This window comes from Ipomoea triloba, chromosome 11, assembly GCF_003576645.1.
Source record: "Ipomoea triloba cultivar NCNSP0323 chromosome 11, ASM357664v1".
Taxonomy (NCBI): domain Eukaryota; kingdom Viridiplantae; phylum Streptophyta; class Magnoliopsida; order Solanales; family Convolvulaceae; genus Ipomoea; species Ipomoea triloba.
This window is the reverse complement of record NC_044926.1, coordinates 11,222,753-11,250,601: the sequence shown is the minus strand read 5'-3', so window position 1 is coordinate 11,250,601 and position 27,849 is coordinate 11,222,753. Positions and strand designations below refer to the sequence as shown.

General features: G+C 33.9%; 2 protein-coding genes across 2 annotated transcripts; both read left to right on the top strand.

The window, feature by feature from the left end:
• The first annotated feature begins 218 nt into the window (after nt 1-218).
• On the top strand, nt 219-7,493 carry LOC115997209 (histone deacetylase 5). Its single transcript, XM_031236719.1, has 14 exons — nt 219-536; nt 1,028-1,229; nt 1,679-1,825; nt 1,950-2,062; nt 2,320-2,531; nt 2,730-2,794; nt 2,996-3,166; nt 3,351-3,437; nt 3,817-3,940; nt 4,019-4,140; nt 4,606-4,796; nt 4,961-5,090; nt 6,931-6,995; nt 7,078-7,493. Exons 1-14 carry the CDS (start codon nt 379-381, stop codon nt 7,241-7,243), a joined length of 1,953 nt encoding a protein of 650 aa, XP_031092579.1. The 5' UTR covers nt 219-378; the 3' UTR covers nt 7,244-7,493.
• A 12,946-nt stretch (nt 7,494-20,439) lies between these two features.
• On the top strand, nt 20,440-25,272 carry LOC115996326 (ATP synthase subunit gamma, mitochondrial). Its single transcript, XM_031235530.1, has 9 exons — nt 20,440-20,654; nt 21,387-21,430; nt 21,549-21,701; nt 22,437-22,550; nt 22,637-22,764; nt 24,001-24,123; nt 24,225-24,344; nt 24,436-24,557; nt 24,846-25,272. Exons 1-9 carry the CDS (start codon nt 20,548-20,550, stop codon nt 24,913-24,915), a joined length of 981 nt encoding a protein of 326 aa, XP_031091390.1. The 5' UTR covers nt 20,440-20,547; the 3' UTR covers nt 24,916-25,272.
• Nucleotides 25,273-27,849: the final 2,577 nt, after the last annotated feature.

Genomic DNA, 27,849 nt, shown 5'->3' with positions numbered 1-27,849 from the left:
GCTCCGGGAGGCACGGGAGCTGGCCCGGGGAAATTGTCTTGAACCTGAATTCTCTCGAAATTTTTCCCCACAAAAAGAACTCACTTGCCACTTGAGCTACTCCATTTAATTAAAATATAAAATATATCATTCTAACCCATAAAATGCATTATCTTACCAGATTCATTATTATAAAACCTCGAGATTCATTATTCTAGCACGTAAACCGACGTCCACACAATAATTTGCGGCATTGTAAAATGATCGGTCTCATACACTGCAGAGTGCAGACCTTTCTCCAGTCCACTACACTTTAAACCTTCGATCCTTTTCAATTCGAACTCAGAATCTCACCGGCAGAGCGCAGTGAAGTGTTGAAAGATCAGGAATCCTGAATCCATGGGCTCCAACACCGATTCCTGTGACCGGCGCGTGGGCCTCATATACGACGACCGAATGTGTAAGCACACAACCCCCGACGACGAGGACCACCCCGAAAAACCGGACCGAATTCGTGTCATTTGGAACCGCCTCCAATCTTCCGGCATCGCTAAGAGGTACTTTATCGTTCCACTTATGCTATCACCTTTCTTCATTTTTCTTTCAAATTTATTTCTTCATTCACTAAAGTCTGTGATGCTATTAAGCTGCTTTTTGTGTTCACGGAACTTTGGCATGCCTACCGAGAAGGAGAGGCTATCAATCTTTAGTTGCATTTGTGTTTGATATTACTGATGATTTCTTCTCCCTTTGTTTCCTTAGTCGTTCCGTGTTTCTTTTTTTTTTTAGCATAATTGTATATCATAGGCGGGAGTTGAAGTTTAATTTCGGAAAAGAAAAGTTTTCCCCCATTATAGGACAAAGTTGCTAACGATTCGTTTACTTTATTGCTTTTATTTTGCCTTTATTGTATCATCTCTAACTTGTATTTGAATATTTTCCCTGGTTTTTCTTTTGGTTGCTAATGCTAAAGCTGAAAATTATAGGCGGGAATGATTTTCAACGTTTTGGTTTGATATTGATCTTTATTTCCTTATTTCATTTCTAGATGTGTAATTTTGGATGCAAAAGAAGCTGAGGATAAACATATAGCTCTTGTTCATACTAAATTTCACATTGACTTGATTAAAAGTATAAGTTCTGCAAAGTTAGATTCACGAAGAAATTCGATTGCTGCTCAGTTTAATTCCATATATTTCAATCAAGGGTCATCAGAGTCCGCTTATCTTGCTGCTGGTTCTGTCATAGAGGTATGAATGCTGGATTTGGTAGTGTGTTTGAATTTCTCAATTGCTTTCTGCCCAAATAGGTGGCAGTGTACAGACACTTATATTTTAGCATTTCCTTAAATGTTACTAACCAACATAATGATTCCTATCTTACTCATAATTTAATGATCTATGAGGAGCTGGTGACTTTCAATTGAATAGGGAGTTGAGACCTTTAAGCAGAAAAATAGAGAACTTGTATCCATTACTTTTGTGTAGTCAATGGCAACATGACTTTGTGAACTGACACTTCCTGTTAGCTTCTTATTTCCTGCATTTTCTTCCAGAATTATCAGTATGATAATTGATTTTTGACTCTTGCAGTCATTTTTACTGCTGATGCTGCTATTATACTTTGTATTGATGTCCCAACCAAGAAAAAAACTGTTAGAATCTCTTAAAAGCCAGCTTGTTGGAATCTCTGAATGCAGGCTGCTGAGAAAGTTGCCAATGGAGAACTTGATTCTGCCTTTGCTATTGTAAGGCCTCCTGGACATCATGCAGAGAAGAATGAACCCATGGGATTTTGCCTGTACAATAATGTTGCTATTGCAACAAGTTACTTATTGAATGAACGAGTGAGAGCAAATTTCATTATACAACTTAAGATCACTGAAACATTTTTCTATCAGATCTTTTTGTTAAAGACACATTTTCATAGTTCTTCATGCATTAACTTCATATTTACTTGTTAAATTGCAGAAAGATTTGGGCATTAACAAAGTTTTAATTGTTGATTGGGATGTTCACCATGGAAATGGTACTCAAAGTACATTTTGGAAGGATCCCCGTGTACTTTTCTTTTCTGTTCATAGGTATTTAATCAAGTTCATTTGTTTTTTTTTTTTACTTATTTTTTATTTTTAATTTTGTTCCAACTACATGTATCATGCAGTTTTCATAGAAATGGATTAGGTTAACAAGATAATAAGTTTGATCAGAATGCACTGGTCCTTGTCTCCTCCTTCAAGTAGGAGTGTAGGACAACTTTTTTCATTTTACCTGGCCTTTACGCTTTAGATACTAAAGGTCAATTTTAGAAAATTTCTCATCCCAATTGTTTGTGTTACAGGTATGAGTCTGGGAGTTTCTATCCAGCTGGTGGTGATGGATCCCATCTGATGACTGGGGAAGGGTTAGGAGCAGGATATAACATAAATGTGCCTTGGGAGAATGGCCGTTGTGGTGATGCAGACTATCTTGCAGTTTGGGACCATATATTAACTCCTGTGGCAAAAAAGTTCTGTCCTGACATGGTTTTCGTCTCTGCAGGATTTGATGCTGGTTAGCATAGAAAGCTGGAATTATTTTGTCCAGTATTTCATATCATATTATTATGTGTTAATTTCGTTATTTATGCTAGCCCCCTCGCTTCGTTCTGTCTAGTTGTCATTCCATTCTTTTTATGTAGCCATGATTTGCTTGCCAATAATTGTATTTTTATAACATTGAGTTATAAACTTGATGCAATGCTACAAACAGCTGTTGGTGATCCTCTCGGTGGATGTCGAGTTAGTCCATATGGGTACTCAGTAATGTTGAGCAAGGTAAGTAGACAAGTCCTTGTAAATATCAATAGGTGAATTCTTTTTTTGATGAATCTTTGTTCCCTTGATTTATCCATTTCTCATTCTAGTTTATTCACTGATGTATGTATGATGTAAACTCTTTATTTTTTCCTGTTGCATAGTTATTCTCTTCTTTCAAGCACCAAAGTAAACTTATTTGCATAACTCGCCCATCTCTAGTTAATGGAGTTTGCTGGAGGGAAGATTGTTTTGGCACTTGAAGGGGGATATAACCTTGACTCTATAGCAAAGTCAGCCCAAGCATGTGTTGAAGTATTGTTGCAACAAAAGCCTATTCCCGGGTCATCGGAGGCTTATCCATTTGAATCCACATGGAAAGTAATTCAAAATGTAAGAAGATTACTTTATTCCTTGGCAAATAGCCCGTGATTTTATATTATTGCATGACTAGCTGTTTTGTTGGTTCTGTACACTATACAGTATAATAGCTACTCTATTGATACTGAGATTGTATATGTAATGCTTAATTCACTGATTTACCTCAATCAATGGTGCATAAACAAAATATCTTCAGGTCCGTGAAGAATTAAGTGCATTTTGGCCGACACTATCGGAGAAGTTAGCTGACAAAGTAACCAGTGAAAGAGCACCTTATGTTCATGTGAGAATTCTGTTTTTTTTTTTTTTTTTACCATGTTGATGGGATTGAAATTTTTTGTTGAAACTAGAAGTTTTACTCCATAGTTACTAGTCAATTAAAAACTGAAAACCATGATAATGTGGAAATTGTGCCTATGAGGATGAATAGGCTCATAGTTATTTGGCTTCTAAAAAAGAAGTTTCATTAATTCTATCAGAATATATTGTCTGTTCAAAACTTCAAATCAATAAAAATGGAATCATACAGAACAGTAAACCTAACTTTATTTCCCTAAAATTGTTGCTTTGTAATTCCTTCTGTTCCTAGTTTCATTCAGCTTTTCACTAGCAAATTACATATATTATTTCAACCATTTGACATTGCAATCCTTTTGCTGCAGATCATTAGCTCAGATTCTGAAGATGAAGATAGCGGTACACATACAGTAGCTGAAGATCTTGATAAGGTCATTGATAATGTGATAGTACCACTTTCGAGCCTGAAAGTTAATGAGGACGCTGCTGGTAAAGAAAGCAAATGCTATCAAATCCCATTACAAAAGATTGCTCATTTGTTTGTCTGACTTTTGTTTTATAATGCAGACCAAGCCATTGCTGTTTCTTCCACTTGGCGATCAGAACTTCAAAAGATAGGGATTTGGTATGCCACTTTTGGATCAAATATGTATTTTCCAAGATTGCGCTGCTATATTGAAGGTGGAAAGGTATATCTTTTTCTTTTTGATGGACATACAAATTATCTGTAGAACATCAGCTCATCCAAAGTTAAGTTAGTAAACCACATTTGTGAAACTTAAGCAGATCTAAGAGTGTTGCAATTATCAGAGTTTACTATTGCTTTTAATTGTCACCTTTTAATGTATAAAGATTAAATGGTCTAATTTAATTGTACAATGACTGAAATGAACATTTTTCAAATGCACAAGGACCAATTGCATTCTTAAACCTCTCATTTCTATTGTTTCTGCAAGTTAAATGTCTATCGTTTTATGAAAGTTAAAGTCCATAAGAGATTATCATAGATGATATTTTAAAGCAATTTTTTGAACTTTCTTAACTCAATATAGATTACTGTAGAGTTTTATTTAATTATTTTTTTAATGTTTTATATGATTATTTTAACATTCTGTATGCATTTGAGCATTCCCTAATTGTAAAATTATGTCCAGGTTGAAGGAATGCAAAACCAATGTGCTGGTGCAATGGACAAAAGCCTGCCAAAGGAGATCATATGGAAGACCATCCCCCATCGGTTGTTTTTTGGTCGTGATCATACGGTTACATGGGGCCATGGGGGTGTTGCTTTTCTTCATCCTGAAAGCACTCAAGACAAAGCTTACACATGCCTCTATAGAATCACGTATGCTATTCAATCTTCTTCTATTTTAATCTGAATGTATTAGTAAGTTAACTGATTAGTTATCTGAAATTATCACACCTCACATGTTAATTTGTGAAAATAAATAGGAAGTATGCCTTAATCATCATTTGAAACTAATTTTTTCCTGTTATTCATTATCACAGGCTTGATCAGTTCAATGATATTTTACTTCAGGAAAATGATCCAAACTATGACATGAGAGCTCCTTTATTTGATTTGATTGCTTTACACTCTATTGAAAACGAAAAAACCATCTCAGTGGAGGCTGTAAAGGTACACATTGTAGTCAAATGCATCATTTTTGTGTTACCACTTTTTCTTTTTCTATTTTTTTTAAATACCAGTTAGTATTCCTTCACTTGTATGTAATGCTAGCTGACTGAATATAAGGTTCAAAATTAGTTTGAAGAATTCATTGCACTTTGATTCCCTTGAAGGTATAAATAGTAACCCTTTCATCTCCCTAAATACAAAAGAATTTACACCTTTAACCGCTCTAATACTAGTATACTACAATAATTGCTGAAAAGACTATTTGCTTTTGAAGTTTCAGATGTAATTATGCTTATCTTTTGAATTATGGACAAATATAAATGTGTATCTTCACTTATAACCTAAGCTTTAATTTTTTATTTTTATTTTTTTTGCGACATTTTTTTTAACACCTAAGCTTTAAGTTGAAGTAGAGCATGGTGGTGTGAGTAAATATAAAATCATAAATGTTTATCCTAACAAGACACTTAATTGTTTTCAAAAAAAAAACAAGACACTTAATTTTTTAGTCTAGGAAAATAATAATTTTTCTTCAAAATTTTACTTTCTCTAAATTAACTGCATTGTGCAAGTAATAACTCAAAAGAATTATAAGAAAAATTTATAAAACACATGAAAACTAATGTATTGTCCCATTTTATGTATCTAGTTCGGTGAACAAGACTTGACTCAAGTTATTTACAAATTTATTTTTCGTAATATTTAATTTAGTATTAATGTTCAAAATTTATATATTTAGAAACTACATGAAAAACACTATTAAACACAACAAGCCAAATTTAAAAATTATAAGAAAATGCTTTTAAAAAAAAAGGAAACAAAAAAGTGATAGTTGGTTTGGCCAATGAACAGTAAACTGGACAGGTTAAATGGGATAGAGGATTAGAAGAAGTATCATTTTTGAAATTACAATTTTAGGTGTTTAGAAATAGAGAAAATATCATTTTTAGTCCCTCAACTATAATACATGTATTAATTTTGGTCCTTGACTATTAAAAATTTCAAATTAGGTCCATGACTATTCAATTTGTATCACTTTTGGTCCTTGACTATTAACATTTTCAAATTAGGTGCATGACTATTCATTTTGTATCACATTTGGTCCTGCCGTTAAATTTTCCGGTCAAATTTCCGGCGAAGTCATCGGGGGTGACCGGCGTTTTCTATTTTATTATTATTATTTTTTATTTTTAAGTTTTTTTTTTATTTAAAAGTTACGGAGTATTAAAATAATTTTTAAAATAAAAATTAAATAAATTAGTCGGTCACCGGTGACTTCGCCGGAAATTTGGCCGGAAAATTTAACGGCATGACTAAATGTGATACAAAATGATAGTCATGCACTTAATTTGAAAATGTTAATAGTCAAGGACCAAATGTGATACAAATTGAATAGTCATGCACCTAATTTGAAATTTTTAATAATCAAGGACCAAAATTGATACATATATTATAGTTGAGGGACTAAAAATGATATTTGCTCTTTAGAAATATGTTTTGCTTTATTTTGAAAAGTTATAATAACCAATTTTTTGGTTGTCAATATGTTTTTTACTTTACAATTGTTTACTTAAAGGCCAATTTTGTTTTATTCCAAGAGTATTGTATTATATTTGGGGATATTATCAATGGATTGTATATGCAGTACTGCCATTGCAATCAGTCTTTCAGAAACTGGCAACAGTATCCTTTCTTTTTCTAATTATGCAATATCGTTTTAGAATTCATATGCTGTTTGCAATATTTTTTTAATAGATCGAGCATTGTATTTGACATAATCGAGATATTTGTTTCAACACTATTCCTCTTATGTCACGGATGCTGCTTATATTTCATGTAGAGAGGCTGGTACCACAATGTTCTTTACCTGGGGAAGGAGGGTGGAATCCCAATCCTAACAATGACGTAAGCATACTTACCTTTTTACATCCATCTCAAACTTAACCCGTCCATTTGGTTCTCTAATCTTCAATTTCTTGTCACGCAGGTGTACCTCGTCAGATGTCGATAGCTTCAAATCAGGTAAGTTTCCGATCCGTGCACCTCCCAAAGCCTATGCTGATGTCCTGATCAAAGGATTGGTGGAAGGGAAGCAGCTCTCAGAAGAGCAGGCCTCAGCGTACATACAGGATGCTTATACCAGACCGTTGTGAATTGAAGTTGGTTGATTTTTTGTAAAGTCGTAGCAATTCTAGTAGTGGCCCTCCCCTGGTGTTAATCAATGAATGTATTGGAACAAATTGTTTTTGTAGACCTAAAGAATTGGGGTTTGTACTCCCTCAGTACTTCTTTCTTCGTCAGAAGATGTGTGTAGCATCATTCTAGTATATGGTATATGTAATGTGCTATTCAGGAACTCTTCTTGACATGGTGTTTTTTGTTAAGTTCTTGACTTTATTTTAATTCATTTCTCTAGTATGCTGTTTATTCTTCCCCAAGGTTTCTTCCCTAAGGTTGAATATCTCTAATCCCATAGGCCTTTTACACTCCAGCCGATAGAGCATATAATCAGGAACTCTTCTTGACATGGTGTTTTTTGTTAAGTTCTTGATTTTTGTTTAATCCATTTCTCCAATATGTTGTTTGTTTCTATTCCCTCACTTTTACTCTATGATGTGGCAAACAAGGATATGATATTTTTATCATGTGGGTCTTAGAGCATCTACATCAATGCATCATAGAGAGTTTTTGGGATAGTGCAAATGCAAAGTGATGATCTTGGACTGGTGTGGTGTTGAGATAATAGACAAAATTTATTCCTGCAACTCCTTGAATCATGTCAATATATATACTAGCAATGACCAAAATTAGCGTTGTTACCTGGCAACGACCATATTTCCGGCCGCTGCCGGGCAACGGCTATTTTTATTTAAAAAAAAATGTTGCCTATAAATATCATGTTGCTACACCCTGCGACAGAGCATATATTCAGGAACCCTTTTTGACATGGTGCTTTTTGTTAAGTTATTGATTTTCTTTTAATTCATTTCTCTCGGATGTTGTTTGTTCTTTTAACGAGGTTTTCTCCTCGCCCTGACCCTAGTCGGCAAAAGACCATAAGGAGGTAAACCAGCCTAGGTTACCCATAACTGACCGGTTCAAACCCAAGGGTTTGAGGATCGAACCTCCAACCTCTCGGCTGTAGGTAGAGCACTCTTACCACCTGGGTTGTCCTTACGGACGCCGGATGTTGTTTATTCTTTCCCAAGGTTGAATATCTCCCATCCCAAAGGATCTCTATATCCTGGCTCAATAAAGTATTTGGGAGGATGTAAATTACGATAACTCAGCGGTTCAGCAGACATGGTTAAATATTGGCACACACAAGAGATTTGCCTACTTTAGATATAATTTGTACATTATTGTAGTCTTGTTTTAATTTTTTTTTAAAAATATTATTTATTGAATCAGTGAGCTAAGTATTATATCAAGATGTGAGACAGAATTCCTTGATTATGAAAGCAAGGTAGACATGCATGATGGCCATTTGTAGGATGGTTGTTATTTGTCCTGCATCATGCCCATTCCTTCTCAAACTTTTTTTGTTTTTTTTTTTTCTTTCTCGTTGTTATTATAAACAATTGAGATAATAATGGTCAAATAAAAATGTAATCCTCAAATTAAAATTTTAAAAATTCCTCTACATGTTAATTTGTGAAATCAAATGGACTTGTGATAAAATTCAAATAAGCATAATTCATTTTTTAGTAATAATACAAATGGAAATATTATTTGCCTTATGACAGTAGGGTTGTTATGTCGTGGACCCAGGTCCACCTTGCAAGGTGGACCTGGATTTACATTCACATGCACTATACTCTACATTCACACTTTGTAAACTCCACATTCACACATTATAGGATTATATGATACTCTACATTCACACTTTGTAAACTCCACATTCACACATTACAGGATTATATGTTTAGTAACTATATTACTACTGTTATGCATTCACACATTCAAAATTCTATATTCATAGGTCATATACTCCATATTCACAACTTGAGAACTCCACATTCACACATTACAGGGCTACAAGTTGCTAGAACTTCTTAACTCTATTACAGATTCACACATGCATAACTCTACATTCACGATTTCTATACTTCATATTCACAATTTGAAACCTCTACATTCACACATTTCTGGGCAATTCTACATTCACACAATCATAAATCTACATTCACGATTTCTATACTATACATTCACACTTTAAAACCTCTACATTCACACATTTTTGGACAACTCTATATTCAGCAATATGTTTACTAATTTAAAAAAAAAAAAGACAAAAACGACGTAATTTTGGACCCAGGTCTACCTTGCAAGGTGGACCTGGGTCCACAGCATAATTTGCCATGACAGTAGGCATGCCAATTCATTTGGTTTCAGGCTAGTTTTATTGGGTTGTTAGGCTTATTGGTTCCGATAAATTTTTTTTTTTCCTTGGTCAGGTTTAAAATTTTAATTTTAGCTTTATAACCCTTAAACTTAAAGTTTTCAAACTTATCAGATGAGCTTGGCTAAAATTTTTGACATTTTCAAATTAATATTTTAAACTTCCAAATGTAATAAACTACTCCCCTATTGCATTTGCACTAATAAATGTAAACTTATACATCATTTAATCAATATAAATCTTCATTTCCAAATTCTAACTAAAAATGATTAAATATATTAATACTATAATATAATAATTATAATTAGTTTTTTGTTTATATTATTTATTTTCATAAAAAATATTTATTTTGTAATAAATTTATAAAAAAAATTGTTTAGAAATTTAATACAAATTACTAGGCTTACATATAATTCTTTTATTATATATTTTGGTCCACATCACTTGTGAAACAAATAATAGCCTTAAGTGGCTCGAGCAAGACTATCTAGGTGAAAGATCAGGTGAGATCTGAGCCATTGATCTAAGCTAGATCAACATGTCAAATCAAGAATTTTTAAAAAAGACGCGTTTTCTACCAATATGCATGCAAATGATCAATTATCTCAAACTAATGCACCTTAAGATATATAAAACTACGCACTTTAAGCTATAAAGCAATGCACATTAAGTTTAAACTGATGCACCATAAACTAGAAAAGTGAAGCACTTTAAGCTTTAAACATACGCACTTTAAGCTATAAAACTACGCACCTTAAGCTATAAAACAACACATCTTAAGTTTTAAACTGATGCAGCTTAAACTAGAAAAGTGACGCATCTTAAGTTTTAAACATACGCACCTTAAGCTATAAAACAACGCACTTTAATCTTAAAACTTAAGCACCTTAACTTTTAAACTGATACACCTTAAACTAGAAAGTGACGCACCTAAAACATTAAGCATACACACCTTAAGTTATAAAACTATGCACCTTAAGTTATAAAACAATGCACCTTAAGTTTTGAACTTATGCAAAATTACCATAATGTCACCACATTTTTTTTAAAGTTTTCTTCAAGCTAGGCTGTTGATTTTGGCTAGATCAGGGGCTAAGATTAAACCCATCTTTTACCTGCAACCTATTACCGCACATGATAACACACACACAACACACACACGCGCACACACACACACACAAATATATATATATATATATATATATATATGACTCCATTCATGTGAGAACGGGTAGCCAGGAGAGAAATACGAATCACTCACAGTTGTCCACATGTCCAAATCTAACGGATTAGAAACATTGATTTATAAAAATGGTGGTATTTTCGCAAATAATTGAACATCGAAGTGCAAGTAAATTGTGTTGAAAGTGCAAGTAACAGTTTCATATAGTGCACATAAGTGCAAGTAAAATGTATTACAAGTGCAAGTAAAATGTACATTGAGGCACTGGACATCAATATTAAGTGCACCTAATGTTATCATTAGTTGCACAAGATGTTATCGTTCAGTGCACTTGTGTGAAAGACTTTATCATTGGGTGCATGAATATTATCAAGGTAAATTACTTGCATTTGTAAATGATTTACTTGCACTTTTTACTTGCAAACTTGCACCAAATTAGTTAAATTTTTCAAAGTCGAACACTTAATTGGGCAAGAAAAATTGTCGAGAACCAAATTGGTAATTTCGCAATAGTCGAGATACCATTTCGGTAATAAACTCAATATAAAATTACTCACAAAATTTTTACAGTTGGTTTTGATCATGCTTCCAATAATATTGCTGCAATCCCTGCTTTTAAGGATTTATGTGTTCCATATTATTTTGGAGGTAAGTTTTTTCATCAAAGATGTATTTGTCATGTTTTAAATTTATGCGTTCAAGCTGGTTTAAGTTTTCTTAGTAGTAGTATTAAACCTATTAGAGATGTTGTTTATTTGTGGAAATATCCTAATGCGCAAAAAAAATTTAGTAGATTTTGTAAAAGAAATAATACGCCTCCAAAAATATTTTCTCGTGATGTACCAACTCGTTGTAATTCTATGTTTACTTTGCTTAGTAGTACTATTATTACAAAAATTTGTTATGTTCCTTTTTTTTTTTTTCAAATAATAGTGATATTCATTTATTTCCACAGCATTGGGGTACATGTACAAAAAATTGTGAATTATTAAAAGAATTTAATGATGCTACTTTGACTTTGCGTATATTATCTAACTACACATTTATTTTTAATTTATGTTTTAAATATTGTTTGTAAGCTCTTTGAGTTTCGTGATGAACCTATATTCAGTGCTGCTATTTTATGCATTAAATCAAAGTTTTTAGAATATTATATACATATTCCTATAATTTATTTAATTGTAATGTGTTTTGATCATCGCTGTAAATTAGTATGTTTAAATGCTTTCTTACAAAATTAATATGAATGTTTAGAATTAGTTGATCCTATAGACCCAGAATATGTCAAAATTAATTGTGTACATAGTGAAATAACAAATTTGTTTCATAGTTTGTGTGAATAATATTTACAAGTTTATGGTCATTCGTTGAATATTAGTATGTCTTCCCAAAGTAGTTCGCAAAGCTCGCAATCATCTCTACGAAGTAGAGGCTTTAACCTGTTAGCTAGAGCGGGTAAAAGTCGTGAAACCAGTGGGACAGGTTCATCATCTTCTCTAGCATTATCCGAGGCAGAAATATATTTAAATACTTATTTTGTATTTTTGGATAATGATAGTGATCTTGATGTTTTGCAGTGGTAGGAAGACCATGAATTTTTTTTCTTATTTTATCTATTATTGTGAAACGAATTTTTGGAACTCCTGCTTCTATTGTAGCAGTAGAACATGAATTTAGTGCATGTGGAAACATGTTGGATGAGACTCATTCAAGAATGACGCTGCAATCAATCGAAATTCAAGTTTACACAATCAATTGGGGATTGGCAAAACTAAGAGCACAAGAAAAAGATAAATCAAGCATCATCAACGATTTCTTTTCCGATGATGCAAGTATGCGACCACTATTGCAAACGAAGGGGAACAAACTGACTCTTAAAAAAAGGTAAGAGAACTACATAGACTTTGATTCTTATTGAAGTTTCAATAAGATACATAGGCAACTTAATCTCGGTAAAATTAAGTGCAAGCCAAAATTATTTTTATCTTTTTTTAGTTTAACATTAAAGTTTAGCAAAAAGCAATTGATGAACATGGGGATGTAATTCCAGTTGTTGTACTTGTATACTTACTACTAAGCCACACAAATACACAATGATGCATGGTTTGATGAACTGAAGTTTTCCATTTACCTCTATTATATTATATCAGCCAAGCTGGAGCCCACCTATGTTAAAACAAGACATTTAAAAAAAAACAAAACAAAACAAAAGAAAAAATAATAATAAATAAAACTCAACTCACAACATTGTTAAAACTAAAAAACAAGACAAAAAAAATAAACAAAACCAAATCATAGTAACATTGCTACAAAACTAAATAAATAACTAAACTCACGATTAGAATGGAACCTTAATATAAGGTTCCGGTTCCGGTTTTGGTTTGGCCATTTGAGGAACCCGAGCTGAAACATTGGTCATGCCTACCCCACGCCCCCCAACCCAATCGCTTGTGCAATAGTCCAGATCAAGCTTCTGTGCACTATCATTTATGCGCATATGTCCACCTCTACCAATTAGTAGTGCTGAAAAACTTATATGATACAATGTCTTAATCACAATTCGAATATATGATTAAAATAAATCATCCAACACGATTAATTTATTAATAAATAATATTTTTTGTTGGCAATTATAACACCAACATTATATTTTAATTAGTGCAAGTTTAAAGAAAAAGCCACACAAATCTACTCATAATCATAACCACACATGCTCCTTTGATTTCTACTTTCATAACATGCAATTGTGACTGTCATGGTCATTTGCCTCTTCACATGTTGCGCATGTCCTTTCACCTCATTTTTTCAAACAGGCAGAAATCTCCCTTTCTCCTTTTAAATGCTTTCCTCAACCATTGGGAAACGCACGATGACTTGATCCACTGTGACACTACTACATAAGTTTTCAATTACTGAATGCTTGCCACGTCGCACACCGGAACTATCAACAACCACATTGCATTAGTAATGATACCCAATCGTTCTCAGTCATCACCAGCGAGGGATACACACTTGTGGAAATCTACCCACACCTTATGTTGTAGGGAGATATTGAGGTTGTCAACACTATTATTCACAAACTCTCCCCCACTTACTGGTTATACCCAGGCAGCGCGCGACCACTGTGCAAGCACATATGTGGCGGGGATCACCTCCATGCAAGCATCCTTAAGACCTTCGAAAGCGTGTCTGCACAATAGCACTACCCTTTCAAACATCTTACAAGTACACTTTATGCCATTTTCTTCACTGTTGTACTCGACCTCGGATTCACTTCCCCCAACATCGTGTATTACATAACATCCAACCATCCCTGATCAATAAACACTCACTAGACGGCAAGAGAAACACACACTTGCAATTTTGGCCTGAATTTCATAGAACACTTGTATTGTATACATTGCAGCATCATGTCACTCTATTGTCAAGGGTGTTATCAACTTCGGCATATGCTTTTCGCATGTCGCATTTAGCTTTGCCTGCTCATGTCGTTGTTCATCGATTGCACCGTCATAATGGCTTAAGAACTCAACCAAGCTAGCGTGAGGACTTGTGCAACTCCAAAAAACACTGTTAATGGCCTCAAATCTAGAAGTGGTACGCAACAAACCACCCATACATATGTCCTAGAAAAACGCATGGATCCACATTGCGCGCAATTAAAACATAAGTTGGAACCACCTGCGCTCGACAAGTCCAAAACATTCCATAACAGCATGCCATCTTAACTCGAACTCATCAGTAGTTATTCGTTCAATGTACGTAGGAATTCATTATCCTTGGCTAGAAGTGGTCCAACTTTCTCCGCAACTTTGGAAATTATATGCTCCATGTAGAATTTGTGGTGTGTATGCTCAAATACTTGTGGCAGAGCTATTATCAAAGCAGGGTCCTAATCCGTAACTGTGCAAATAGACACACGTCCCATTGCACGTTTGAAGTTTCTCAACAACCAAACGTAAGAGGCTACATCTTCGTTGGCAAGCAAATCGACACCAAACATCACACATCTTTTATGGTTGTCAAACCCAGTGAAAAGGACGAAAACGAATTAGTACCTGCAACGATACATTTACTTTGTTAAAAGCATAATCGGGTTAGCATGATATCTTTACCCATGCATAAAACCCCAGATTGTGTAGCACACGGACCGCGATCAATCCATGACGAACTATAGGTCATTAAAAAAACAAAACCATGCACATTGTGTTAACTTTATTGGACTACTACTCACCCGTTTGTGTTTTACGTAGCGTCAAACGACATTACGTCCCCAAAACTAGTGTAACTCTCCCACGGGACACGATCCGTCCAAAATAACATACAAAGTTGCTCTTCTGCATAGTAAAAAAAAAAACTCGCCACATCGTTCCTGCCTTGTGCGGAATTTTTTGATAACCATCTGTGCATCTGCACCATCAATTAATCCCAACAAGTCGCGTTTTAAGTTCTGGAAATCATTACGCGTAGCTCCAATACTTGAGTAGTCACCAACAAACTATCTGTACAGCTTGAACGATTTTGAAGGCCCAATGTTGGCTTTAACACAACCAGCAATAAAGTTTTGGTAGATAACATCCATGTTGGCTTTATCACAACTAGCAATAAAGTTTTGGTGGATAACATCCATGTTTTGGTTCATCCGCATGAATAGCTTCGACACATCGCTGCACAACAGGTGGGTGGGGCGAATCTCCAACAAGTTCTTGAAAAAAAAAACCCGAGCTGGGCAACCAACCCTATTATATGCCTTATGTCGCATGACCCCAGGAGCTTCATCATCCCCTACCCGCCTTTCGACACCCCCCACCACGAACGACTTGTTTAAACCCCTGTCTTGAACGCACCAAATACCTCACAAATGTTTGACCAACTATATCCTTCTTTACTATGTTACGTCGAATATCAAACCCTAGCGTACTTGAAGTAAAACACCTCACCTTGCTCCGTTGTATCAAACTCCTGGCCGATGTATGTTGTTATTGAGTTTTCACAATTTGGTGCCCAATACTTCACTGGTTGGGTGTGGAGTCTACTGTGCATTTCATTGTTAATTATAATGCATGGTCGTTAACTGCAATATTATATGAAACACACCCAATTAACCATAAATGAAAAACTAAGAACACATGTATGGGGCTAGTAGGAATGTGCACAGATCCAGTAAACAAGTTGCACACGAGAACCACCAAAAGAAAAACACTCTAAAATAATATCAATTCAATATAACACAGAGAACCACAAAAGAAAAAACACTCTCTAAAATAGTATCAATGCAATATAGCAGATCACAGTTTTGGCAACATCATTGCCCACACGTTATAAATGCGACCAAAGCAATGTAGTAGATCAAATATCAATACAATTGTGGCAGGGACACCCAATTGCACAGACGCCCAAGTAAGAACCATTGGTTATGTAAGAACATAAGAACTAATCCAAGCCCTTGAAATTAATACAATCAATGGTGTAGATTAATAAAACATTTATAGGAGATTATTAACATAAGTAATTAAAAAGGATACTAGTGTAATTTTGTCCAAGGCACCAATTATATCTAACATTATATTTCGGAGTCATTGTCATTTTTGGTCCTACTGTTATTGGGGCATTGTCAATTTTAGTCTACTTTATTAATTTTTGCCACATTGTAGCCAGTTTTATTTAATCCTTGCCACTTTTAGTCAACCGTTAAAATTCTCATCAAATGGCCGTCTAAAACATGGGTATTTTCGTCTTTTCATGCTGTGGTCATCTCCTGTACTCTTTGTCATGGTTTTCCTTACACATTTGTAGTCGTCCCTTTCTCCTTTCTAATTTACCCTTTGCAATTGTCCAAAATAGGAGACGCCACATAGAAAGATTTAGGTCTCCATTGGATGAAAATGTGTAAGGAAAACCACTGTACTACAAAGGGTAAAGGAGATGACGAAAGCATGAGAAGACGAAAATACCCCTGTTTTGGACGACCATTTGACGAGAATTTTAACAGTGGACTAAAAGTGACAAAGACTAAGTAAGACTGGCTGCAATGTGGCAAAAATTAATGAAGTGGACTAAAATTGGCAATGCCCCAATAACAGTAGGACAAAAAATGGCAATGCAAAATTCCAGGAAAGAAGATCACGAAGGAGACTAGTACGACAGTGATTCTGCGAGTGACACAACTTTTACGAAAAATACCCCCTTTCGGCTGGCGACTGTGAGAAACTTGTGTTCGTGTGCATTCGACGTCAGACAAAAAGCCAAGCAACAATTGAAGTTTGCTGTTGTACGATGGTGGGAGACGGCCAAGAAGTTATTATTCCAATTCATATATGTCTTCGAATATGAGTTTTGAATTCAAATCAATTCCGTACGATGGGTTTAGCATGCGGTTAGTTGAAACACTACTTTTCACACTACTGTGTGTATACGCATGAGGGGTTGCGTATGTTTTTGAGCACCCAATCGGGGGTGCCTTCCTAACTGTCCCAGGCAAATCGTGTGTAATGGCACACACCGCGTTATTGAAATGCATAGAGTGGTGTGGTCTACTTTGTTCGTGTGAATGTGCCCTTCGCACCAACCTAAACTTCAAACACTTGATCACCCAATGTGCACCTACGTTATTACATGTGTGCAACATCCGCCTGGGAAAGCCATGACAGCTTGCACCTTGGTTGAAATGATTGTACCAGGCGGGGCTATGAAAGCAGTGGGTGTGCACGTTGGTTATAAAGTTTGTGCCCCACCGGTTATGTATATGTTGAGCTAATTAGTTCTGGTCCATCCACAGGTGAAGACAGCTCATCGGGAATTCATCCGGGTGTTTGCTAAATATTTCTCCAGGTCCAACGAAGTACAGGACTCCAGGGTGTGATGAGTCCAAAAAAGCCTTACGTGGGTCCACGGTTCAGTAGTTTGTCAAAAATATCCCAACCGTTATAACTTCCGTTATCTTTTCCAACTATTGTTGCCATGTACATGCACCCATCATATATTTTCTTATCTTCATGCTAGACATTATATATTGGAGTACTATATAAGTTATTTCCTAAAATATAAATATCAAATTTATAAAAATGTTTTACATAATAATAATAATAAACATTATTATCATTACACAATAATATAAATATCTAAAATATAAATAAATCTAAGATATTAATATAAAGTACTAATATTGAACAACTATTTTCGTGCATCGCGCATAAAAAAAATACTATACTAATCTATACTATATATAAAAGCAATATCCTCCTCTAAAGTTTTCCCGCCCAAATGTAGGGGTATTTTAGTAATATGATAATTATTATTATTATGATAGAATAATATTAATTATTGATTGTAATTATTATTATTATGATAGAGCTTAGCCAACATAGAGATTCCTTTCATTTGATTATAATTTATTTTTGTTATTCAAAATAGTATCAATTAGCCATGCTCTTCCTTCTAATTTTTGTTTAGCCTTTTCCTAATATAAATTTTAAGTAATCAATTTCAACACTAATACACAAATCTTATAATTTCAAATAAATGTACACTTTTAAATATTAGAATTGTTTATAATTTCATCATCAATTATATATATATATATATATATATATATATATATATATATATATATATATATATATATATAGTGTCATAATTAGGTGTGGCTGTCCCTTAACGTGCGGTCAGTGCAGCCTCACCACTATGTATACAAATATATACCACTCAATGTTATAAAATGCACCGCACAAATATGCATCATTAGGTACGCATCACAAAAAAATACACCACTAGGCATGTAAATATACACCACACAGTGTTAGCAAATGCACCATTAGGGGCAGGAAAATTATGGTGCATTATTTTGGGTGTGTGGTGTGTTTTTTGGTGTCTTTCTGTATTTTCATTGTGGTGTGTTTTCTAACATTGAGTAGTGCATTTTATAACATTGAGTGGTGTGAATCGCACCGATCGCACGGGAAGGCGTGACCACATTTGAACAGATTTTTATATAGTGGTGAGACCGCACTGACCGCACGTTAAGGGGCGGCCTATATATATATAAAGTTTATTCGTGCATCGCACGGGTAATTTTCTATAAGTATATATACCACATATGTATTTTATGTTTTATCAATGATTTTAGGATATTTTTTCCATATAGAAAATATTATAAACCATTATAAATACTATTAAATATTTTACAAAGTCAAATCCTTTATATTGTATTAAACAAATCCGGTATGTTTGCTAATTAATAAGGTAGATAGTGTATATATATAGGGGTGAATAATAAAAATAAGAGTCAAAAAATGGTCCTCACATCGAAAAAGAACTTTTAATCCATAAAATGGTGATATAAGTTAAATAAATCATATTATATAGCAAATATTTTAAAATAAATGCAATTAAATGAGTCATATATTATTGATACTTTTGCATTAATCTTTATAATCAAATAAACATACACTCTCAAATATTATAATTATTTNAATTGTTTATAATTTCATCATCATATATATATATATATATATATATATATATATATATATATATATATATATATATATATATATAGTGTCATAATTAGGTGTGGCTGTCCCTTAACGTGCGGTCAGTGCAGCCTCACCACTATGTATACAAATATATACCACTCAATGTTATAAAATGCACCGCACAAATATGCATCATTAGGTACGCATCACAAAAAAATACACCACTAGGCATGTAAATATACACCACACAGTGTTAGCAAATGCACCATTAGGGGCAGGAAAATTATGGTGCATTATTTTGGGTGTGTGGTGTGTTTTTTGGTGTCTTTCTGTATTTTCATTGTGGTGTGTTTTCTAACATTGAGTAGTGCATTTTATAACATTGAGTGGTGTGAATCGCACCGATCGCACGGGAAGGCGTGACCACATTTGAACAGATTTTTATATAGTGGTGAGACCGCACTGACCGCACGTTAAGGGGCGGCCTATATATATATAAAGTTTATTCGTGCATCGCACGGGTAATTTTCTATAAGTATATATACCACATATGTATTTTATGTTTTATCAATGATTTTAGGATATTTTTTCCATATAGAAAATATTATAAACCATTATAAATACTATTAAATATTTTACAAAGTCAAATCCTTTATATTGTATTAAACAAATCCGGTATGTTTGCTAATTAATAAGGTAGATAGTGTATATATATAGGGGTGAATAATAAAAATAAGAGTCAAAAAATGGTCCTCACATCGAAAAAGAACTTTTAATCCATAAAATGGTGATATAAGTTAAATAAATCATATTATATAGCAAATATTTTAAAATAAATGCAATTAAATGAGTCATATATTATTGATACTTTTGCATTAATCTTTATAATCAAATAAACATACACTCTCAAATATTATAATTATTTATATCTTCACCTTTAATTTGTATGATTTAAATATATAATATAAAAATTAATCCGTGCATTGCACGGGTAGTTTACTAGTTTCATATAATAAAAGAGAATTGTTAAAATTTTTGACGAATGATGAAATGTGAATTAGATATAATAATTGAGAACTAAAAGTAACCGATTTTGCTAAGGACGGTCCAGTGGCATCAAACCCTTCCCTTTATAAGAGTACTAAATTTTTAGATTGAAGTAATTGATGACTAAAGTGGCAAAATAACTATAAGAGTACTAAATTTGCAATTAGTTAATGTAGAAAATTAGAAGTTTTCAAACGATGATATGCGACGTCGTATATATGAAGCGTTGCGCTAGAGGGAATGTATTCTCGCTAAATGCCCAGCAACCACAGCTCCCATCAAGCCGTTAAGAGCAAACCCTAGCGAGTTTCTCACCGATCCGCAAGAAGAAGAAGAAGCGATCAGATCAAGATGGCGATGGCTGCTTTGAGACGCGAGGGGAGGCGTTTGGCCGCCGCTCCGTTCACTTCTCCCACCCCTCTCAATGCGCTCCGCTCCTCTCTTGTCTCTCCTTCCGAGTACGATTTGTCCTACCCTTCATCTATTTTTTTTTATCCTCCTTACAATTTAAATTGGACCATTGGTTAATCTGTTGAGAGCTTTATGTGCTTTGATAGTTTGATCGTCGTTTTAAAGGAGCATGGAAAGTTGGGATCTTGGGCGTTTCTGTTGCCCATTTTTAATGTTTGAGAATCTGAAATTGCAGATAATTCTGATATTGTTTTCTCTGTTGAACACTAATGTACTTGTAAATGTTTTGACATTTTGTACTGATTGGCGCCTGAAAATTTGTACTGGTAATTCCGATGCAATGCTCTTTTATCCCATTTGACCAAGAGTTTTTAAGCTGTAGGCGGATTTTTAATATGCTCAATTGTGTTGTGCTATCCGTAAAACTTGTTGAATATGAATGGTCGGAGTATTTTGTACTTTAGGAAATTTACTAGCGAGACAGTTCTATTGCATGATAATCAAACATTTATTCTGAATTTCTGCATTTTGGATCTCATTATATGTCTACTTGGTCAGATTTTTCCTTAATTGTCTTACTCCTTTTCATTGATATTTTGTATGTGTACCAGACTCCGAGTATTTTCTCTGAGTTATTGCCTTAATTCTGCTCGAATTCCTAGTCAACATATATAGAGGAATATAGATGAATTGGTTTCTATCACAGGTTTATATCTATCATATCTGTTATTTTGTGTATTTTTTCCTTTTTCAATGAAGTTGTCCCCTATATTATGCAGGGAGATAGGCTCATCTGGAGTCCGTTTTATTTCTACTCAAGTTGGTAAGATTGATCTTTAGTTTTCTATTTGTCCATTTTCTAACTCTCTATGCTTGGTCCACCTTCATTCAAGTGCTCTGTTAATGGAAGAAGTGTTTATGTTGGCAATGGATTGGTGCAGTGAGGAATCGGATGAAGAGTGTTAAAAACATTCAAAAAATCACAAAGGCAATGAAGATGGTTGCAGCTTCTAAGCTTCGAGCTATTCAGACTAGAGCTGAAAATTCACGTGGCCTCTGGCAGCCATTCACTGCTCTCCTTGGTGACACTCCAAGTATGTGGATTTAATTTTCAGCATTTGCTTATTCTGTGAATCCACTTTCTGAAGGAGGTGGACTTTGGAAGGGGGCTTTATTTTTGTTTTGAGGTCACTTCTGTATTCTATTCCTATCTGATTCTTTTATAATATGGATCTTAGGCACTATTCAGTATTGGCTTTTCTGGCTCTGGAAATAATTCTCTCTATGTTGTGATTATTAGTAAAAGCTCATGTTTATATCTACCTACAGAAAAGGGGCTCCTGTTTATCTGTACCAACTTAATTCATTATTCCATACACTTTCTTATCATTCATCTTTTCCTTAGAAAGGAACCTTGCAGTAATGCTTAGCTTGTGGGTACTACTTACAGAAATCTAACAAGTCATTTGCTTGTAATTTACTCTTGACATCTTGGGACTGAGACCAAATAATGTATTTGTAATGTTGTGGAAAGGGGTTAATGGTTACTAGTTTAGCTTCAAAGTGGACTAAATGACATCTGTGGAAGCGATTCAACAATGCAACTGCTCTATTTTATTTTTCAAATCTTAATATAATCAAATACTGAAATACATTGACAGACATATTCAATTACTATACAGATTTCAAACATGTTTACATGTTTTTACAATCTTCATGAGATGCCTATTTGTTTAATACTTTATCATCCATGAATTGCCTATTTGTTTAATACTTGATCATCTTCTGGTTGCCTCTGTTGTTGACCTTCTAAATTCTTGTTGCAATAGGTGTTGATGTAAAGAAGAATGTCATCATTACTATTTCTTCAGACAAAGGTCTTTGTGGTGGAATTAATTCTACATCTGTCAAGACAAGCCGGAATATTCACAAGTTGAATTCTGGTAAACTGCACAGTTTCTCTATCATAAGAATGCTAACCCCCAATGGAAATTAAATTAATCAGTATTTATTGTTTGCTTTTTACTAGGTCCTGAGAAGGAAAACAAATATGTAATTCTGGGAGAGAAGGCAAAGGCACAGTTGGTGCGAGATTCAAAGAAAGACATTGAATTGATTATAACTGAGTTGCAGAAGAATCCTCTCAACTATACTCAGGTTATAATTTTATTTGACCCAATAGCCACATATTAAAACTCAAATGAAGAGACCTCGCTACTATCCCCACTTCTTTTTTCTTACATATTGTGACATAATATCTCTCCTTTTAGCAACATTTTATTATTAGTGGTTGTAGTTGGTAAGGGCAGCAAAATGACACCTAATTTTCTTTTAGGGTGTGTTTGGTTTGCACATGGGAATTGTAATCGGAATGTGTATCAAATACTTGGTAATGGTAATGGGTTTTGGTGAAAGTAATTTGCATGTTTGGTAGTAGGGTGGAATGTGAATGACTATTAATAGTTGGGGAAGCGGAGGAGGAAGGGAAATAAAACCCTTATTTTATTAGGGAATGGGTTTTGCAATTAAGGGGTAATCAAAACCCATAGTAGTGTTCTAAAAACCTATCAACCAAACAATAACAATGACTTCGATACCCATTCCTGATAGCTAAACCTGTCAACCAAACACACCCTTAAATGTATTTGTACTATTGCACTTCAGGTCAGTTTTGTTTAAGACTCTTTATTGAACATGGATTGTGTGGAATGGGTTGGCTACATACTGACTATAATTGAGTCAATGGATGGCTAAAACTGCTGTTTAACTTGTACGTAAACAAGAATGAAATACCTCTTTTGTGGCCAGTGAAAATGTAACGGAGCAAGGGCATTATTGCATTATCTTCTGAACATGAACATCAAATCAATTTCTTTTTTTAAATATTCCTTTCTTTATTTTGGTTACCAAAGAGAATACAAATTCTTCTCACTCTAGCCCCCAGGTTCTCCAGCAAAAATATTTTGCATAACAGCAGAACTGCAGAAGCATGTAAAACAACAAACTTGTATTTTAATGTTTAGTAGATTCTGTCTTTATAGGGATTGGTGCTGTTTTGTTAAATTTGATATTTGTTGGTATGAAATAGTTTTTAGGTTTCTAGACTAAAGCCCATTTCCCCTACACAATCTAGAATTTGACTTTTTTCCTTTTCTGTGACCATCACCGTTCCTAACAATAGAAATTGCAAAAGATTTTGTAGAAGACAGGCAAAACTAAATTGACGTCCCAGGGAAAAAAGTCATTGAAAGGTTGATGTGTTCTTTTCAAAATGATACCCTGTAGAAGTTGAAAAGAATCGTTGTGCAGGGAAATACAAGATGCCTTGCCTTGCTAAACAGCTCCTTTTTTTATTTTATTTTCTCACATCCCTTCACATTTCATGCATTGCAGGTCTCAGTGGTTGCTGATGACATCCTTAAAAATGTAGAGTTTGATGCTCTAAGAATTGTTTTCAACAAGTTCCAGTCAGTTGTCTCATTTGTGCCAACCATGTCTACTGTATTATCACCTGAGGTGAATGCATTGAACCTTGTTTCGCTAACCCCCTCCTACCCAAAGTAATCTTGTTAGGAGTTCATATGCTTCTTTGTTAAATGTCCCATTATGTATTGTAGGTTGTGGAGAGAGAATCTGAATCTGGGGGAAAGCTTGGCGATTTGGATTCTTATGAAATTGAAGGTGCTGAGTCAAAGTCAGAAGTCCTTCAGAATCTCACTGAATTCCAATTTTCAAGTGTATGTGCCTTTCCTTCGAACTCTGTCAAGTGTTATTTGAACCTGTGAATGTATATAATCAATGACTTTGGTAGATTTTTATCTTTTCCAGGTATTGTTCAATGCTGTTCTAGAGAATGCTTGCAGTGAGCAAGGGGCAAGGATGTCTGCCATGGACAGCTCCAGCAGGAATGCTGGTGAAATGCTTGATCGCCTTACCCTCACTTACAACAGGTTCTTCTTCTTCTCTTTCTCATGCATTTATAGTCTTGTGATCAAGGAGTTTCCTAGATCCAGGATTGGGACTAGGACGAAAAAACGCAAATGAAAAACCATTAGGCCCTATGCCTTGTGGAGATGCAGTGGGAGATTTTAGTTCTATTTTGATGAGATCGTAATATGAATTTACTAAAGGATGGTTCTTGCTAGAAGACCGATGCAATTGACAATGTCCTTTTTGTTATCATATTATATTATTTGATCCGTAAAAGTGATCAGTGGTTCTCTCTACCTTTTAACCAGAACCCGTCAAGCATCTATCACCACAGAACTGATAGAGATCATATCAGGAGCATCAGCATTGGAGGGCTGATTAAACCGCCCCTACTTCATAATTTCTGATGGTGATGAAATAAAACTCTATGAAGGCTGTTATTGCACTTGCTTCTCCTACAACATACTGAGATTTTTGGTTGGTCGTTAATAATCTCCTGGATAATTTCGGGAGAATTTGGTCCTGGTTGAAAAATATCTTTGTGAAACCCAGTTTACCCTCTCCCGTATTTGCCAGAGTTCTGTAACTCAGTTAAGAATTTTTTTTCTTTTCTTTTTGCCCTAAGATAAATATAATCCACATTTGTGAACTGGCACTGATCTCCTTGCAGTGGGAAAAATTGAATTTATGTTTTCAATTATTTGATTGAGAATGTTATGCTGGTTAGAATTGAAATAGTTTTCAAGTCTCTGCTGGCAAGCCTCATTGTGAACTAGGGATGTCAATGATTCAAGTTACTCGCCCATTAAGCCATTTTCAAACTTGAACTTGAATAGGTATAAAACTACTTGAATCCAAAATAAATTTTCATACTTGTCCTATACATGTTTAACACTACTTGAGAGTATTTGAATCTATTTCAAAATTGTTTAATTTATTAAAAGAATAAATTTAAGGGGAAATCACTAGTTCCCTAATTGTTTCCCAACTATTAATATAGTTCATAGTTTTTAATTTTAATTAATTTGTTTTTTGAAAAACTATTTCAATTAATTTGCTTATCGAATTTTTTAAAATTTTGTCAATTAAAATTTCCTAGGGACCAAATTGACTAAATTTTAAAAATATGGAAATAACTATTTTGGTTCCTAAAAGGGTTTAATTGATGAAATTTTAAATAGTTTGAGGATCAAATTGATTGAAATTAAAAATTAGGGACTACATTAACATTTGGGAAACAATTGAAGGATCAGAATGAATATTAACTCTAAATTTAAATATTTTTTGTCAAATACATAAGAAATTTATAAAAGTATATAATACAACAAATCTAATAATATGTAAATATATATATATATATATATATATATATATATATATATATATATATATTATGCTAAGGATCCCGTTAGAACAGTACCATAGGGAATAAATAAAAAGCAACTCAGTCTTACATTTGTAAAATTCGACGGATCTGATCAATTTTTTTTTTTAAAAGACGCGGTTTCATTTTCGTAATTATCATCAACTCACTATGCAAACTTAAACACTTAAATATGCAATCTTTGACAACTAAATATGCAGACCTGGTAATTTTATAAAATCAACGAGAATGCTAAATTTTAAATCTAAACCGTAAATGCTAGACCTTAAGTAGTAAAAAGTGAGCCAGTAAACCAAATAAAATAAAAAACTCAGTCATAAACTTTAAAATCGAAACCCTAAGTGTAATGCACTTTCGCATTTTTACAAATGCAATCTTTTAATACTAAATATAATGCAATCTTTTAATACTAAATATGCAAAATGTTAATATTAAATGTGTAAAATGTTAATGCTAAATGTGCAAACCTGAAAAAGTATGAGAATTGCATATTTTAGTGTTGAAGTTTGCATGGTAAAGTGTGTGATAATTATGAAAATGTCACCGCATTTTTTTTAATTTGATCTAATCCGTCCGACTTTTCTAGATGTAAAGCTAAGGTTGGTTATTATTTCTCTCTTAATGACTTGTTCTCATGGTCCAATGAGAACAAATCATTAGGAGAGAAATAAGAATTAATCTTAGCTTTACATTTGAAAAAATTGGACGAATCAGATCAAATTAAAAAAAAAACGTGGTGACATTTTCGTAATTATCACCAACTTTACTATGGTGTGTAATATGACACGGGCTTACCTGGTAACACTGCAAACTTCTTGCAAACCTAGCATCTCCTTATGACCTTACAAACTTGATACAATCGACTCTTATACGGGGCTAATAATATCCTTGTAATGTCACCTTTTGGGTTAATGTTTTGGCACCTTGGTGCGTGACACATATCCCCTCATGTATTTCAGTTATAACCCGTTTGACTTTCGATATGGTACAACACCTTAGCAAAGCCCCCTAAAAGATAATTTGTAGAGTTTTTCATTGACCACTCTAATCTATATGGTAGGGCCGTAGACATAACTTTCTTAACTCTAGAGGGGTTAGTGGGCGTAACCCCCTGTGTTTTATATAGTAAGATCTCGTTCAACCATTTGTCTGGAGTGGGTAGTATCTCTAAAACCTCATTATTTTCGATGCTAGGGGTTATGCAGGACAGATACTCCAGATGTTTGTCTAAGTCATGGTTTAAACAAACAAGAGAATACTTTTTATCATTTGACTATATATTCATTTTGTACTCTTTAATCAATCAAACATGTGAATGTAATTTAATGTGATCTAGTAAGTAGTAACCCAATCAAACATTTGAAAATATTCTTCAACACACATAAAAGAATTGAATTATCCGAGGGTGTGTACTGGATAAACCTTACTCTTATGTAATAATTCACAAAACACACATGAGAGGACTCGACCAATTAAGAGAATATATATTTGCAAGAATTGAACTCATGGCTTTTAAGTATGCAAATAATACTCCATCCATTTGTGTTTTTTCTAGCTAACACCAATATGAGGATAACATGCAATTTGAGTTTCCTCATTTCAATATATGGACATGGATCAGTTACAAAAACTAGTAAAGAAAATTTAGTATCTAAAAACCATTGTTAGAATTCTAGACATTTATAATATGCCAATTCCTTGATCAATGTGAATCCTTGCTTGGAGAGAAGAAAGTAGAAAAGACAGAGAACTAAGTAAGAAAAAAGAGTACTCAAAAAAAATTGTAAGAAAAAGGAGTAAGAAGAAAGAGAAGTGAATAAGATTGTTGTTGATATGTAAGTAATTTTTACTAGTGTGTTTTTGAAATAGAAAATACTTTTTTAAAAAGGTAGATAACTGTTACTCCTATTTGTTTTTAAAATAAAAAA